The 18,114-nt window shown below is 52.3% G+C and overlaps 1 protein-coding gene across 3 annotated transcripts in view; it reads right to left on the bottom strand.

Moving 5' to 3' along the window:
* The window catches only part of TRAPPC12 (trafficking protein particle complex subunit 12), a 65,896-nt gene that overhangs the window by 19,046 nt on the left and 28,736 nt on the right, over window positions 1-18,114 (bottom strand). For all 3 annotated transcript variants that reach the window (XM_082746337.1, XM_082746338.1, XM_082746339.1), the window contains exon 6: window positions 7,542-7,654. In XM_082746337.1, coding sequence (XP_082602463.1) covers window positions 7,542-7,654 — 113 coding nt within the window. The remainder of the gene's footprint in view (window positions 1-7,541; window positions 7,655-18,114) is intronic.

Here is an 18,114-nt window from a genome sequence, read left to right as displayed (position 1 = left end):
GTAACGGGTTTCATGCACGAAGCATCCAGTGTACAGACAGCTGGTGGCTGGTCCTAATTCAAGGACCTACTTGAGTCAAGACCAAAATGAGAGCAAGTCTTCCGTACAGGGGCTTGCTTGGATTTCTCTAGAAAGTCTCGAAACCTATCCTCACCACAGTCTCCTAGGGGAACTTCTGGAAGAGGCTTTCCAAAGTGAAAAGAGGTTTCTTGGAGCTGCTTCAAGCCACTCAAGAAATACTAAACACTTCATGGACCAGGCACCACGCCAAGTCGCTGGTCTACACCCCGATCTAAACTGCACACAGCCCTGAGCAGCTGGCGGCCCCCACATCTACAGATGAGGAGCTCGGGGCTCTCACGCATCAACTCCGCCAGGAAAGCTTCCGCGCCTGCCTGACTCTAGCCCCTCCCAACACTGCTGGGGACAGACACTGTCCTCCGGGGGTTCACACCCTGAAAGAACGTTCTCTGCTTTCCACGCAGGTCACAGAAGGAGAGACTACACAACGCCAAGATACCCAAGTGTGGAACGCAGAATTCCAGACCTCCTCATTCCACCGAGGCCCGCTCCCTGCTGGGCTAGCCGCCCCAGTCCGGCTGTACCGGTCCCTAACTTCCGTGCCTCCTGGTTCACTTCTGGGGCATCAGATTTCATGCTAGGTCGCAGCTGCCGAGGGCGCGGCCCACATTCCCAAGCCCACATCCTAAGACTTGCAAGGATGCAACCTGACGCGTCTAAGGGTGTAAATTTCCACCACGAGTTAAGACAAGTCTTGCAAAACCCCAATGACAGGGACACCTGGGGGCTCCCGTGAGCTACACTCTGAACATGCACGGGGCCAGGAGCCTGAGCCTCTCCCAGCCTGATCCCCAGCAACGAGGACGCTCCTGTCACCTCCTGCGAGTGCTCTCCGGGGACGCACAGTGGGAGCCTGCGGATCTACGGCAAAGGGCAGAGACGCGCCTGGAGCCAGGAAGCAGGAGCGGTCTCCAATCTCTCAAATACGTCTCCCCACCCGCCCATCACTCCCACCTTCTCTGATTGAGCCGCAATCAATTTGCTCTCTGCTGGAGCAGCAGCAAAGGGGGCCGCGGAACCGTCCGGTCAGGTGAGGCCTGGCAGTGGCCAGACGTCGCTGGCACGCTGATGGCCAGCCTCCTCGAGCGCTCCCGAGAGGTGGGCCAGTGGGGCTGACAATGGCCGTTCTCGGGTCCACTCTTAGAAGATATTAACCCTTCCCAGAAACAGCTCTCTTCTCTGCCTTACTAGCACCCATCAGTAGAGTTAACCCGCATCGACACTGCCGAGTGCGCTCTTTCTAGAGTTTTCCAGAGCATGCAGATACCTGTCTCCCCCCCCAACTCCTTCCGCTGGGGGGTCTCTAAACCAGCACTTCTCTGACACAGTGCCCGCTGCCAGGCTCACCTGGGGTGTGGGAGGGACAAAGCTGAGCTCAAAATCACAGCCTTGGGTCCGTATCAGCGACAGCCCACACCTCAAGCTACTCTGGCATCATTATTTACGGGCCGGATCTACTCAGGCCAGCAGGGCCAGACACGTGTTCTTTTGGCTGTTTCCCAACCGGCCTGGGAAGGTGTCTTGGGGCTGACGGCAGAGTAGCCTGCAGGGCAGCCAGAGGCCGGCCCACAGGAAGGAGGCACCGGCTGCTCCGACCGCGGTCCCCACTTTTCACGCCCTGGGAGCACGGCAGACTCGTTTAAATCGAGTCTGGTGCAGTCACTGGTGTAGTCACACTTAGCCAAACACTTCCGACCTCACGGCAGAGACGAGTGACGTGCTGCTGAAGCCGGGCTGCGGCAGGACCCACGGCCACGACCTAATCGTGGGCTCCCCAGTAGGATATGCGGAATCCATGACCAGCCTCTGGGGAGTCTTCCATGTTGGGGAAAGCCTGGCCTCCTCTGTCCCACGGCTGGTCGCCACAGACAGCCACACGCTGCCCTGCTTACCGGGAGCCAGACCCACCCCTGGGCACAGGGTAAAGGTGGCACAGAGTGGAATCAAGGGGAGACCCCCAACTGGGCTGTCTCCCAAGGTGGGTGGTGGAGCCCCGACCTGCACAGAGAACGCCGGCCCCCTGGGCTGCAGCCACAGGTGGTGGCGGTTCCTCATCCGCCCCAGCGGCTCCCTGCGGCTGCTGCAGAAGGAGGTGGTCTCTTCCCGTTCGGGGCTCCACGAAGGGGCCTGCGCTCCGGGCAACGACCGGACGGCACGGCTCAGAGCGACTGTCGGCACAGACAGCAGCGTGCTCCAGCAGCCTGAGGCGCCCCAGCTGCCTCCTTCCCGAGGGGTGGCAGCCCTGCACCACCTGGGTGTCCACGTTCACCCTGCCCCAAGCATCTCACTTGAGAGCCCCGGCCCGCAACAATGACCCTGAAGACCAGCAACAGACACCACTCGAACACCGGAAACACAAGACAGAGAGCTCTTCAGGGAATGTGAACCGAGTAACTCCGCTTTCTGCGCAGAAACGAGGACTCGGGTTTGCACACCGTCCTTGAGGAAAGCATCTCAGACCAGTGTCAAGGCTCCTGATCGGTCTGAGGCTGCCACACGCAGTCCCGGCACTGACCTCCCGCCTGTCCCCATCTGTGCTGAAGACCCGAGCGGGTGGCCCGGCTCCACGCCCACCGCCGGACACTGCCAGGCCAAGCCGTGTGCGCCAGGGCTGTGCTGAGCCCGTGCCCCAGACCTCAGCGCCACCGGCCCAGGGCAGGCAGGAGGCTGGGACAGGGCTGCAGGCAGGGGAAGGAAAACCGAGGGAGGGGCCGGTGGAGACTGTCACCCGAGGAGACCCTACATCGTGGTTGGCCTCCTCCCCGGCGAAGAGCGAACAGCCCTCCGTTCCCTAGACCCACGGGGACCAACCTCTGGCAGAGCTCAGGCAGCGGGAGTGGCCCCACCCCAAGGCGGCAGGAACACGGCGCACGTGCGGGGAGCAGGCGGCTGCAGTTTGACTCCACGGACGAGCAGGGACCCGGTTTCTGGAACCAGGCGACCTGTTTCAGCCCAGGCTCCTCTGCCAGTTCACCTTCCCAGCCTGGTGACTCGGTCCCGTGAGGCTCCGTCTCCACAGCTGCACAACGGGGACGCCATGACCTCAAGAGGCACTGGGAGCAGTAACGGAGGTGACGAGGGTGTGACACAAGGCCCAGCAGCTGTTCCGGTGTGACCACAGCTCGCCTGTTGATGGCGACCCCATGACCAGCGTGGTCACCACGGGTGTTTGACCTCTGGCACAGCCGGGGGCGGGGGGTGCTGAGAGACCCAGGAAGGAGCACAGAGCCTGCCGGGAACCTGCTGGCCAACAGCCTCTGCTCTAGATCTTTCCTTGCGTTTCCCACTGGCTGTGATGGACTCAGAAAACCAGCCTGCTAGTGTTGGATGGGACCTCCGAGTCCGGGGGCCTAATCTCTGACCTCTCGTCTGCGACGGGAAGGCCTAGGACCGCGGGCCGCGCCACGGGCAGACCTGCGCACAAGTGACCCAGCCGCGGAACTAACCTGAACCCACCAAGGCCACGCTGTCCCAAGAGTGCTGTGCTGGCTTCTCCTATTTTCAGATTTTGTCCGTCTTGAGTAAATGAACTCTGGCTTGAACACAGACCTCCTGCCAGGTAATTCTGCATGACCAGGATGTACTGACGAGAGGCCTGAACAGAACACGGTGGGGTAAGACAAGCACTTGCCCAGGACGCTTGCAGAGGACACAGGTGTTCGGTCTCCACCCCGCTCCCCCTGCCATGCACAGCAGGAGCCCAGACAGAGCTGCCAGGTGAACGAGCCCAGTCAGAACCGTCCTGACGCACAGCGGGGTCAGACACAAACCTCTCTTAAACCCCACGTGAGTGCCATCATACGTCACACACGCAACAGTGTTGTATGCGGCTGATGAATCACTGAACTCTCCTACCTCTCTGCAAATGGTAATACAATACACGTTACATAAACAAACTTAAAAAAAAAAAGTATAGTCTTCCAAAAAAAAGAGAAAGGGAAAAGACAAACCTCTTTGGGCTCCAGAGTGCCTGGGGGGCATATCCAGTCGGAACCAGCCTCCCTGTGTATGGGGCCAGCGGGCGAAGGGAAGGGGCACCTGTAGGGGAGCCACGGGGCCGCCCAGCAGGAGAGAGGAAGCTCACCCAGGGGGATTATCTGGCGATGGAGAGACTCAAAATCCGGCATCTCCTCCTAATCACACTAGAGGGAATGATCGGATCTTCTGTTGATGTCGCTTGGTGCCTTCTACATAATTGTTACTTCCCAACCAAGAACAATTCAGAAAGCACTTCTGAATCTCATCAGCCTTTGGAGCCAGTATTATGAATGGCAACTGTCGTTATACAATATAATTTGCTTTGATTCCGGAACATTTTAAACCATTATCTTGTTAAAGACTGTGCCAGTGTCCCTGTGAGGCACAAGGCAGGGGCCCGCAGCATCTGCAGGACTCGTGGATGGTCCGCCACACTCAAGGGCACGTGATGCTTACACAGGAGAGTACGTCCCAGCTTCTGATCGACCGGTAACACTAAAGAAGAATCACATGCCAGCAGAATGGACAAGCTAGGTGAAATGGATAAATTCCTAGAAACATACACTCCTCCAAGACTGCATCGGCAAGAAACAGCAGATCCGAACAGACCAATTACCAGTAATGAAACTGAATCGGTAATCAAGCAACTCCCAACACACGCAAGTCTAGGATCAGACGGCTTCACAGGTGTATCCCAACAAACGTTTTAAAAAGAGTTAGCACATATCTTTCTCCAACGATTCCATAAAACTGAAGAGGAAGGAACACTTCTAAGCTCATTCTACGAGGCCAGAATTACCCTGATACCCAAATCAGACAAAGACACCAGGGAAGGAGAAAAACAAAAAAGAAAGTCTCAGGCCAACATCTCTGATGAACACAGATACCAAAGTCCCCAACAAAGTACGAGCAAACGGAATTCAACTATACAGTGAGAGGGTCACACGCTGTGAGCAAGTGGGACGCAGTCCGGGGGTGCAATACCCCGAGTCCGTCAACGCGACACGCCACGCGCACGAAGGAGGACCCGCGATGTCCCCACAGATGCAGAAGCAGCATGTGACACCACATCCGTTTACGATAAAGACTCTCAACGAAGTGGGTATAGAAGGAGTGACCTCAACAGGAGGACGGCCACGTGCGACAAGTCCAGAGCTAACGTGCTCGGTGGTCACGTACTGAGAGCGTTCCCTCTGAGACGAGGAGGAGGTCAAGGGTGCCCGCTCTAGCCATTTTCACTCAACCTATTATTGGAAGTCCCTGCTGCAGCAATCAGACAAGAAATGACAGGCCTCCAAATCGGAAAGAACTAAAGCTGTCACTATTCACAGATGACACGATCCCGCACACAGGAAACCCTAAAGCATCACCTGGAAACTATTAGACCCAATAAATGAAGTCATTAAACTTACAGGATACAAAATCAGTATGTGGAAATGTGCTGCATTTGTATGCAAGAATAACAAATTATCAGAAAGAGAAATTTAAAAAATAACCCCATTCACAAATACAGAAAAGAGAATAAAATACCCACGAATAATTTTAGCTGCGAAGGTGAAAGCCCTGCACTCAGGGAGGTGGGAGACAGCGACGAGAGGAACCGGCGATGGTGCGAGTATCGGAGAGACTCTATGCTGAGGCCCAGAAGAGTCCTGTCGAAATCCCCAACGGATCGACGCAATTCCTACCGAAACACCGATGGCACTTCTCACAGAGCTAGAATAAGCGACTTATAATTCATACGGAAACAGAGAAGACCCCCAGCCAAAGCAGTCTTGAGAAAGAGAACAAAGCTGGAGGAATCACAGTCCCTGGTTTCTTACACGAGAAGTTTAATAGCCCCAACGGTCTGGTCCCGGCACAAGAAGAGACACACAGAGCAATGCGGTCGGACAGAGCTGAGGACGCAAGCCGTCCTTCTACGGTTACTTTATCTGCGACAAAGGCCACAAGCATATGCAACGGGGAAGAGACAGTCTTTCAGATCACGGTCAGGAAAACCAGACAGCCACATGCAGAAGAATGAAACCAGACTACCTTCTTAGACCAGACAGAGAAATGAATTCAAAATGGATAGAGACTTCCATGTAAAACCTGAAACCATAAAACTTCTAGAATAAAACATAGGCAGGAAGCTCTCTGACACTAGTACTAGTGATATTTTTGGGGATCTGTCTCCTTAGGCAAGAACAAAAAAAAACCCCAAAATAAACAAATGGGACTATATCAAACTAAAATGCTTTTGCAAAGCGAAGGAAATCAGCAACAACCTGAATAGGTAACCTACTGAACAGGAGAAGGTATTTGCAAATGACATCTCTGATATCCAAAATATATAAAGAGCTCAGAAAAGTCAACGTAAAAAAACTCAACCAGGTAGAGGGCCCGAAGAGACCAGTTTTCTAAAGAAGACGTGGGGACGGCCAACGGGCACATGGAAAGAGGCGCCGCGTCCCTCACCGTCGTGGAAATGCACGCCAACACCACAACGCAGTGTTACCTCACACCTCTCAGAACGGCCGGTACCAAAGGCGAGAAAAAACAAGGGTCGGGAGGGCGTGAAGAAAGCGGCACCGTGTGCGTCGCCGGAGGAGCGCAAGCGGGTACAGCCGCTCTGGAAAACAACATGGAGGTTCTTCAAAAAATTAAAAACAGAGTTAGTGTACGATCCAGCAAGCTTGCTTTTGGGCACTTATCTGAGGAAAATGAAACCGTGAATTCAAAAAGACGTGTGCCCCTCTATGTTCACTACAAGACCGTGTACGCTAACAGTCCACGCGTGGCAGCCACCTGCATGTCGGTCAGCCGACGAGCAGGTAAAAACGGTGCGGCGCGGACCCCCGACAGAGTACTACTCAGCCGTCGGGGAGTGAAAGCTTGCCGTCTGCGGCATGGGTGGCTCTACGGACGGGCATCCGAGTGAAATAAGTCAAAGAAACACTATGCCTTCACCCACATGTGAAATCTAAAAAACAAAACGAACAAAACAGAAGCAGACTCAGACGCAGAGAACAAACGGACAGTTGCCAGAGGGAGGGGAAGCCTAGAACAGGTGACGCGGACCAAGAGGGGTAAACCCTCAGGTGGACAGTCACTAAGGCACAGGAAGCTAACGGACAGCACAGACAACAGCCAGCATCACCGTCACAGCGCTCCATGGCGAGGATTCCCTAATGTCCACAGCCGCCGAGTCCCTGCGCGGTACCCCCGAGACAGACGCAATACTGTGTGTTCACCGTCCCTCCACAACAGCAACAACTAAGGAACAAGGATCTCGGGCCCCAAGTGTTGCCAAAAAACACTCACTGTCCCCTAAAGCGATTTCAGCGAGAACAAAGCGTACGGGTCAGGGTGCACTGGGGCCCCCTTTCTGGGGCAGCGGCGACGGCAGTCATCGGGAGGGGCTGGGCAGGAAGGGACGCGGTGCGCACTCTCCGTCGGGGGGGGGGGGACAAAGCAGGTGACCACGGAGCCATCGCTACCTTGCTGCAGACGGCCTTCACTCTGTGGAGCCTGTCCAGGGCCTCCTGCGGATTCCCCAGGTACTGCTGAAGCTCCGCGTGCAGGATCCGCATGGAGAAGGGGACCATGGAGCCTGGAATCAGAATCAGAGTGGAGTCAGTCTGCTGTCCTTCCGCACGCTTCCATACCTCACGCACTTCAAGGAGGGAACAGCCAATGTCCCCGCAGACGGGCCGACACAATCCCTGCATTTCTTGGTAAAATATCTAACGATGCCAGTGATAAAATACCTGCCGGTTTTCTCAGTAAAGCCGTGTAGACGTACGTTCTAGACAACGGCCAGAGGAGAAAGGCGGAGGTCCCTACCGTTGCCAAAGCTATGCTTTAACTAGGGACTGCCTCCTCCTCCAGTAAAAGAAGCCACAAAACACTCAAGGATTTCTGAAATGCATTTTTGGTTTGACAAGCTCGAGCGGGAGGCTGCTGACTTAGGCTGGCGTCCCTAGAAGGAGACCCCGAAAGGATGCTCTGCGAGCACGTGAGGATGAGGCAAGGAAAGCGAGTGAAGGGGAGTCTCGGGCCCAAGTCGAGGATGGAGCTTAGCCTGACTCGGTGACGTGTGAGTGCGTGTACACGTGTGTGCGTGCCCGCGTGTGTGTGTGGCTCTGGGCAAAGGCTCTGTCACAGGTGCCCGACAGCAGGCAAGGGAGCTGCACATGAAAACTCCGCCCCCAGGCCCGGCCCCCGGGGACCGTCGGCGAGCGAGCTGCGGGGGGACAGGGCAGCTCTCCGAAGAAGGGCTGCCCCCGAAGTGACCTGAGACGGTGTCTGGTTGTGGCTACGTCTCCCAGGATGCCATGTCTCTTCTCCCAGGACTGGAATCTGACATACGGTCTGTACACGAAGTACATAAAACCATTAAATAACCAACAGCCTGCGCTGCTCACACAGGAGATAATGGACGTGCAGGGGGCAACATGGGGCGACCCTGCAGGTCAGAGGAGGCTCTTCCAGCAGACTAGAGGGAAATGTCTGCGTGCGAAGTACAGTCTGGAGACGGTCAGCAAACAAGCTACAGGACACCTGCCGGCGACTCAGCCTCGCCGTCCTCTGCACGCCCGCCGGACCGCTAATCGCCAGGGCGAGTGCACCGCGAGCCACACCACGAGCTGCCCCTTCCCGGACATGCCGGGATGCTCGGTGGCGTTTAACGAAGACGGAAGGAAGACCTACAGGGAAGTCAGCAACAAGGAACTCCGCAAACTGCAGCTTCTGCGGCGATTGTAAGTCCGGACAAAAGAAAGATGACAGTTACTGAATTAAAAAAATTTTTTTTTAAAACACTAGAGCACTACATAATTCCTATGTCTGAAGAGGATGAATGACTGAATTTCCATTCTGAAATGAGCTGTCTCCGGTTCCTGGAAAGAAGCATCTTGACCGTGAGCATCACTCACTACAGGACTGCGCTACCCTGGCGGGCCACGCATTCATGGTGTCATTTCCAACCCTTCATATGAAGTCAAGAGCAGGTGATAATCATTCCCACGTGGGTCAGAATTCACCTGCAGACAGAGAATACCTCTAGAACTCTGTAAGTTCTGTAGGATAAGCACAGACACAACCTTCGACTGCACGTTCCCAAACCGGTTTGTAAATGAGCTGAACACAAGATGAGATGGCAGAAGCACGAGCTGTGCACACCACGAGTGCCCTCGCACCCGAGGACGTGTCTGCGGTTAAAAGGACATGCAAAGTCATTTGGAGCTAAATGAGAGTTAAAGTACAACTTATCAAAATTTGTGAGATGCTGCAAAAGCAGTGCTAGGAGGGCATTTTACAGCATTAGATGAATATATTTGAAAAGAAAGAAAATCTCAAAATCCGCATGTTCCACCTTAGAATACTAGAAAGAGGCATGCAATATAGAAGAAAAAGAAAATAAAAATTAGAGCACATTTCAATGGCATTGAAAACACGAAATCAACAGAGAAAACCAATAAAACTCAAAGTTGTTTTTTTGATAAAATTACTAAAACTGATAAGCCTCTAGCCAGGCTAACAAAGAAATGAAAGAGAGGACATGAATTACTAATATCAGAAATATAAGAGAGGTCATCACTACTGATTACATGGACATTAAAAAGATAATAAAGGAATACCATGAGGAACTCCATGACCACAAATTTTGTAACCTAGATGAAACGGACTAATTCCCTCAAAGATACAATTTAATAACAATCACACAAAAAGGAAGAGATAATCTGAATAGGCCAATTATCTACTTAAAAATTAAACCAAGAAATAATAACCTTTCAAAACAGAAAGCACCAGGCCCAGATGGTTTCACTGGTGAACTTCACCAACCATTTAGGGAAGAAATGATACCAATTCTCTCCACTCTGTTCCAGGAAATAGATGCAGAGGGGACACTGCCTCATCTATTCTACGAGGCTAGCAGAACGTTAATACCCAAACTAGACAATGACATCACAGGAAATGAAAACTACAGACCAGTACGGCTCAGGAATGCAGATACAGATATCATCAACAATCAGCAGATCAAATCCAATTAAACAGAATCCAACAAAAAATTAGCAAATTAAACCCAAAGGTACATAAAAAGAATTATATACCATGACCAAGTGGGATTTATTCCAGTAGAAAGCCCGGTCCAACACTCAAAAATCATCGTACCCCACCACATCAAAGAGGCTAAACAAGAAAAGGCACATGGTGTACCAACAGATGCGAAAACCACATCTGACCAAATGCGTCGTGATAAAAACTCTCAGCAAAGGAACGGAGAACTTCCTCCACTTGCTAAGGGACATCTACAGAAACCTATAGCTGACAACAGCCTTAGCGATGAGAAACTAAATGTTTTCCCCCTAAAATCCTGAACACGGGAAGGATGTCCTCTTTTTACCACTCCTATTGCACATGATACTAGAAGTCCCGATTAATACAGTAAGACCAAAAAAAAAAAAAAGGGAAAAAGGTGTATAGGTTAGAAAGAAGAAATAAAACTGTTTTTGCAGATTATAACATCATCTACAGGGAAAATCCCAAAGAACTGATAAAAAACAAAAACGAAAACGAAAACAACCTTCCTCAAGAAATAAGCAAGTAAAGGAACAGATACAAGGTTGATCTGTAAGTCAACTGGTCTTACACCAGCAATGAATAACTGAAATTTGAAATAAAAAGCACAAGAGCATTGGGGTGCCTGGGTGGCTCAGCCTCTCAAGGTCATGGTCTCGGGGTCCTGGGATCCAGCCACGCGTCAGGCTCCCTACCCAGCGGGGAGCCTGCTTTTCCCTCGTCCTCTGCTTCTCCTCCCTGCTGGCGCATTCTCTCTCAAATAAATAAATAAAATCTTTAAAAAAAAAAAAAAAAGAGAAATACTTCAAAACAAAAACAAAACAAAACAAAATCCCCAAACAGTACTATTTATGTTAACCCCAACATAAATAAAATAGGAAGATATAAATCTGGCAATACATGCACAAAGTGTTTATGAGGCAAATCAGAAGGCTCTGGCGAGAGAAGGCCGAGAAGAAGTGAATGACGGGAAAGTGCTCCCAGAACAGACAGGAAGACTCCGCAGTGCCGAGGTGTCCATCTCACAGTTTCATCTGCAGAACCAAAGCAATCACAGCCAAAGCCCCCTGCCTACTTGTGACCTCTCTCTATCAAATACAAAAATAAATAAAATCTTAAAAAAAAAAGAAATACTAAATGTGGTAGCCAGTTATAATTGAAGGAGTGATATTAGTTCTCTATTCAAGATACATTTAATGGTTAAAGAGACCTTTGTGAGCTGACCTAAGTGCCTAACTAGGTATAGATTGAATTTTATGGAAAATACTTTCTAAGTACTGCTACTTTGTACATGAACTTGTGGAGTGCCACTGGTGAAGCAAGCAGTCTGCTCATAGTTAAACCAAAGAAAAGTGGTCTGCAGTTTGATGAATGTTATAAAAATGTTTTTGTATAAAAAAATTTTCTTTATGGTATATGAGAAGCTGCAAAGTTCACGGCTTCAAATGAAATATTTACTTTTAGCTGAAGGAGACGAAAAGTAAATTAAAATTATTTTAATTAGTTGCATAAAGATACGCAGGCAGGTAGAGGAAGATATCAATAGATTTCGGAAAGCAATCAGACACCCGAGGGAACTCAAAGCTAAGGGAACCCCTATGGAATATGGGGAAATGCACGGAACCCCACTTCTCAGCATGGTCCTTCCCCCAACTGCTGACTGGGGCTCTGTGGGGACCTACCTTGTGAGACCCTGTCTCCGCCTAGGTTCCGGGGGCCCTGAGCGCGCAGGAACACTGAAAAAGCCCTGCTCCAACCCACGACCTCCCTGACGTGAGTTTAAAGCGTCCCAGCCCCAGGGCCACCCAGCTGCCATCTGCACCTGCCTGGACGTGTCTGCACACGCCCAGCCCCGACTGGCCGTCAGCAGCACAATATCCATCACACACCGCATGGTGCAAGTCTCCCTCCTTAGCTACATGATGTTTCCCCGCTAATGGCTGCTCTTTCTAGGACAAATACAAGGTGTTCAGAGGTGGACCGGGGCGAGGAGATGGGAGAGTGCAGAACCGTGAGTGCATGTGAGCCCTGCTGGGCACGTCCGCGCGTCGGCCCCTGTGTGCAGAGCCGGCCCGGGGAAGAGGCGACCCACACTCCTGCCCCCGATGTAGGGTTTCTCGGCTCCCTTCGGTCCTGCATCTGTACAGCAGCTCTCACAGCGGCTTTCTCGTGGCGGGGGGTCAGACAAGATTCACCCACGTCTTCCTTGAATGTGGGGACATACATAAAATCACAAAACTAATACTAGTGAAGCAAAAATTCTTTTATGTTAAGAAAAAACATAGCATGTTATTTTAGAACTACTAACACGTGCTCCCTTGCCCTGATGTAACAGTGAGAGGGAACAACTCGGCGGAGTCCCGGATCCCCTGCCCCCATGAGGCCTCTGTCCCCCGCTTCTCCCGTGCAGACAGGATGTGCCTGGGGTTCTGGGGCAGAGAGGGCACTGCTGTCCACTCGGGCTGGCAGTACTGCGCCCTCTGGGCGCAGCCTGCGGACCTCTCTGTCCCTGCTCGTGTGCACCTGCCGGTCCCGTGCCCTCGCAGCACGGGCACCACACTGTCGGCAGAGAGCCCCGGGCGGGGTGGCCGCAGGTCGCACTCAACGTGGCTCCCGGTGACACGAATCTGGGTGTTTGGACTTTTAAGGAAAAGCACATCAAAGCACCTTTACCTAGTTGCCTTGGTCCGGCCAGACCCCACCTCCGGTGTCTGACGCTGGGACTCCGTGAAACCCTCAAGGCTGAGGGGTGCTGAGTGCTGGAATGTGCACGCTTTTCCCACGAGCCCGAGGCCTCTCTCCTGCAGGGACAGCGTGCCTTGAAATACAGGGCTAGTCAGTATCTATGAGGACAAATCATTCCCAGTGGATCTGTTTTTCTAGAAGATTCCCAAGTATAGTCACGCCCTAACTCCAGGCTGCTGGAAGCATTCTCATTAATCATTTAGGAAACATTAAATGAAAATACTCCTATAAAATTCATTTCCGAGGGTCCTTTGCCATGCAGCGAGCCCACACTGCTAAGCACAGAGGCAGAGAGGACTCAGAAATGAAGCAGGCCTCATGCTGGGCAGAGAACAGACTCAGACAAGTGGAGACACTTAGCTTCTCTGTGCAGGGGATGCCCCTTCCTTCAGTAGCACAACTCTGCCGTGTGCTGGGCAGATGGGCGTCCTCGGGACAGGGCAGGGCTTCTGGGACGGGGCCACCCTGCCGTGAGGCCCAGCTGTGCAGACGCCCAGCAGAGCACCTACAGGGGACGCACGGGCCCTCTGGCCTGCACTAACAGCACACAATCGGAGGACTCTGCCCGGGTATTACGGCGCTGCACGTGTTTCCCCGGACATCTCCCTCGGCTCTGCTGGTCTTGCCTTGTTCTCGATTCTCCGACAGCTGAGGAGGAGCCGCACCGCTGGCGTCTCTTCTTTCACTGCCCAGTTATTGGGACACGGGGCGCTGGATGGCTCTGGCTGACAAAGAACGTGGTGTCCCCGCCTTCACTGTAAGAACAGTCCTCAACAAAACTGCCCGCACCTTCAATGCTGCATTGTGTTAAAAGATTATTTATTTACTTGAAAGAGAGCCAGCTCGGAGGCACATCAGCAGGGGGAGGGGCATAAGGAGACGCACCCCCCTCACCGAGCAGGGACCCTGACAGGGGACTTGATCTCAGGACCTTGAGATCATGACCCAAGCCGAAGGCAGACGCTTCGCTGACTGAGCTACTCAGGTGCCCCTGGCTCTGCATTTTAAATTACAAAGTCCCACAAGCAAACGGAGCATCTCCTGAAGTTTCCCGGTGATTTATTAGGTAAACGGGAAATCCAGGGCCGTTCTGGTGCACAAGCCACCGACACGCCGCCTCCACGGGAGGCTGGGAGGGCTGTGTGTCACCCGGTCTGTCACTGCAGCCGTACTTGAGTGAGACAGGCTCAGGGGTGATCTTTTTTTTAAACATTCTTTTTTAAAAATTTTATTTATTTATTTGACAGACAGAGATCACAAGTAGGCAGAGAGGCAGGTAGAGAGTGAGAGAGAGGAGGAAGCAGGCTCCCCGCTGAGCAGAGAGCCCGATGTGGGGCTCGATCCCAAGACCCTGAGATCATGACCTGAGCTGAAAGCAGAAGCTCTACCCACTGAGCCACCCAGGCGCCCCGGGTCAGGGGTGTTCTAACAATAGCAATGGAACCCCAAATGGAACAGTTCCATGTCTATAAGGATTTCTTCTAGGAAAAGACTGGAAATGCCAAAGTTTATTAAAATGAAGAGCCTGTGAAAAGAAGTAAAATTAATAACCAGCTTGCTCAGAGTGAGGAAAATAGGATCAAATGATAAATGCCCAAGAGCTCTGGCAAAAACTGGAAATGTGACCTGAGCAAAAGAGGTGAACTCCAAGAGGTGAACTAATTTTGTCACAGAAAACAAAACGAGACGTTTGAAGCACGCTGAGCAATCAGTTCTGAGCCATCACGTATGGTGACGCGCTGGAGAAGAGCTTTCAGATGTGGACTGGGAACCAGAAATGTGAACCACGTGACTCCGGAGAGAAGCAGAGAAGGACGAGAGACCAGTGACGATCCACCTTCACTTCCGGAGGAGGGCGGAGGTGAGGAAGGGTAAGAGGGCAGCGCCCAAGCCAAGTGTCTGCCTCAGCAGTTTCGGTCTGACTTGGCACCTGTCAGGACTCAGTCCCGAAATACGATTTCATAGGACACCATCGTACGCAGCTCTAAGAATTCCCACTCAGCACACAGACCTAGACTCTGTATGAGAGGAGCTGCTGCGTTTATTTATTTTAAAGATGTTATTTACTTACTTGACAGACAGAGATCACAAGCAGGCAGAGAGGCAGGCAGGGGTAGGGGAAGCAGGCTCCCGGCTGAGCAGAGAGCCCGATGCGGGGCTGGATCCCAGGACCCTGGGATCATGACCCGAGTGAAGGCAGAGGCTTTAACCCACTGAGCCACCCAGACACCCTGCCTCTGCGTTTCTTAAGCACCACACTAAGCAGCATCAAAATACACTTTATTTCCCACCTTTGGCTTCAAAGTTTTCCTCCAGACGCAGAGAAAGTTGAGTGAACTCTTTAATGTCGAGAAGCACTTTGAAAACCCAAAGCGCCGTGTAAGCTTTGCCCGCCCACTTTCATCACGGCTCTTTCTTTTGAACAAGAGAGAGAATTCCACACAGCGGATTAAAAAGGTGGTGCTGGGACGCTGGGCAATTTCACTGTCCGACAAGTCGCGGATCTAAACGATGGAGACCCCACCCGCGTCGGGGATGCACACTTCAGTGTTTGTGCAGATGCACACACAACACGAGTGATACACAGCACGAGCCCCAACGTAACCATCAACAGCTGTCAACCACGTGCTGACCCTGGTTCATCCACTGTCACAGACACGCCACACCAGAACAAGACGTTAGTGAAGAGACATAATGAATGATCTCGCTGCATCATCCATAGGTACAACCCCCGCCTACAAGTCTCATGAAGACAAGCCCTTCAGAGGGCAGAGCAGTGTGCTCCAGGATTAACAATTACAGACTAAATATAATTTAATTAAAAGCAAATTAAAGAGAGAAGGTGATTACAAGCATACAAAGAACGACTCTCCAAAGGGAAACCGTGTGCAGGGTCTGGACAGGTGTGCTAAACCCTATCACTCCCAGTCATTCCTCAGTGGTCAACATTAAAGACAAAAAACAAAAACATTCTTAATCTTGGCAAGAGGCTGGGGCCCACAACCCCCTTGCCATTTCCTCTTGTGACCCCTGCTGCAAAAGATGGGGTGGCAGTGGGCTTCCAGAGGAGGCTGACTGCTCCCGGCGTGTGGAGGGAGTCGTGGGGCGGCTGTCTACAGGGTCAAGGAGGCTGGGCCCATGTGGGAATGCTCACGAAGCCGAATGCGCACCCCGTCTGTTCCCATTACAGAAAGCTGAGGCGGCAGGGAGCCGGGGGTCAGGGTACATTCGGGGAACACGCGAGGAACGGTCTGTGACAGCGCCTGACACACAGCCCGGGGAGCTCTGCGTTGCCTCGGCCCTCCGAGGCTCCGGGCCCTGGGCGCGTGAGCTGCTACACACTCTCTCTTCCACTAACCCTCCTCGTAAAGCTACTTCCACGCCCCCAGGGTGGTCACAGCAACCATACACAGGCGCTCAGAGAGGAGAATGTTCCAGAAAGCTGTGTGGTGGGCGCTTCGCTTGTTCCAGCCTGCCTGGTCCGGTTCCCCACTACTTCGGACACAGCAGCACGTGGAAGCAAGGTGAGGACACTCCGAAACGTGACAGGCTGCGGACGTTTGTACGTCGAAATTACAGTATCTTCTAGCGCTGGAAACAGTACTCCCGGAGCAGGAGAGGATGTTCGCAAGAGTCACAAAAGGCCAAAGATTAAATACTCGCAATATGTGAGGAACTGCGACAGGCCGGCAGCAGAAGACAACCGACGGGAACACAGACCCGCCCTGGGAGTGAGCCCTGCAGAGGAAGCCCCAGCGGCTGCTTCCACGTACAAAAGGCATTTCACGCAGGAGCATGAAGCTGAAGAGTGAGGTCAGACCTTCAGAGCCACCAGACGGAAGCCTGGCCAGTAATGACGGATTCACAGGTGCGGGAACAAGACCTCTTAAGGCTGTGGCGTTGGGAGTGTGAATCACTACAGCTGCTTCGGGAAGCAATCTGGCTACTTCTCGTAACACTGAAAATACAGGGCGCTTGGGGGGCCCAGGCGGTTAAGCGGCTGTCTCCGGCTCAGGTCATGGCCCCGGGGTCCTGGGATCGAGCCCCACGTCGGGCTCCCTGCTCGGCGGAGAGCCTGCTTCTCCCTGTCCTCCTGCCACGCCCCTATTTGTGCGCACACTCTAAGCGATAAATGAAATCTTAAAAAAAAATTTGAAAATACACACGCCATGCAGCCAGGTAGTGGCACTTTTAACGTGTGCCTTAGAGACGCGCAAGAATGTGTGCACAGGGATGCGACCAAGGACGGTTTTTCAGGACTGTCACGCATGTCACCTCCCGGAAGTGGAACCTCCTACGAGTCCCTCTGTAGGATGTGTACGGAAACGGACAACGTTCTGTGGGAGAAAGCAAGTGAAGAAAGGTGTGCGTACTGTGTGCGTTTACAACGTCTACAGACACTTTCACGCGTCTGTGTGCACACGTGTGCGTGCCGTGTGCGTTTACAACGTCTCCAGACACTTTCACGCGTCTGTGTGCACACGTGTGCTTGCCGTGTGCGTTTACGTCTCCAGACACTTTCACACGTCTGTGTGCACACGTGTGCTTACAGTGTGCGTTTACAAAATCTATAGACACTTTCATGCGTCTGTGTGCACATGTGTGCGTGCCGTGGCATGACAACAAGACTCATGAGCACACGTGACACACGCACGGGAGTGACTCCTCTGGGAGGGGAACGGGACTGAGGCGCGTGAAAGGCCACGTCGGTAACGCATCCCCGAGCTTATTACACAAATAGCTGAGGTAAATGTGGAAAAAATGTTAATATTTATTAATTATTTGAGTGTTTAATAAAATTCCTTTTTGTATTTAAAAGTTGTTCAATTAATTGAACAAAGAAACTTGCCAATTAAGTACTTAATTGAGTATTTTTACTCAATTTACTAATTAAATATTTAATTTCTCAATTAAGAAGTACTTAATTGCCAAATACTCAGTTTTGGCCGAATGAAGACGAGAAAGGCCTCAAGCCGGCGGCACCCCAGACTGGGTTTCCCAGGCACAGAAGTGGTAAGAATGGGGCAAACAGGAAGCGAGTGACACGGAAAGACCCAACGCGGCCAACCGTGCAAACCAACCCGTGCACCGGCGTCTCCAGGTCAGAGAGGGCCCTGCAGGCCGGAGTTAGAGCTCACGGGAAGGGGACTTCTGCCTCAAAATCCGAGCGCTACGGAAAGAACGAACCTTACAATACACTATCTTTCTTTCTCTCTGCCCCTGGACGCAGAGGCCATGTGTCCC

Source organism: Mustela nivalis (genome assembly GCF_964662115.1).
Source record: "Mustela nivalis genome assembly, chromosome: 8".
Lineage (NCBI taxonomy): Eukaryota > Metazoa > Chordata > Mammalia > Carnivora > Mustelidae > Mustela > Mustela nivalis.
This window is presented reverse-complemented; position numbering and strand designations above follow the sequence as displayed.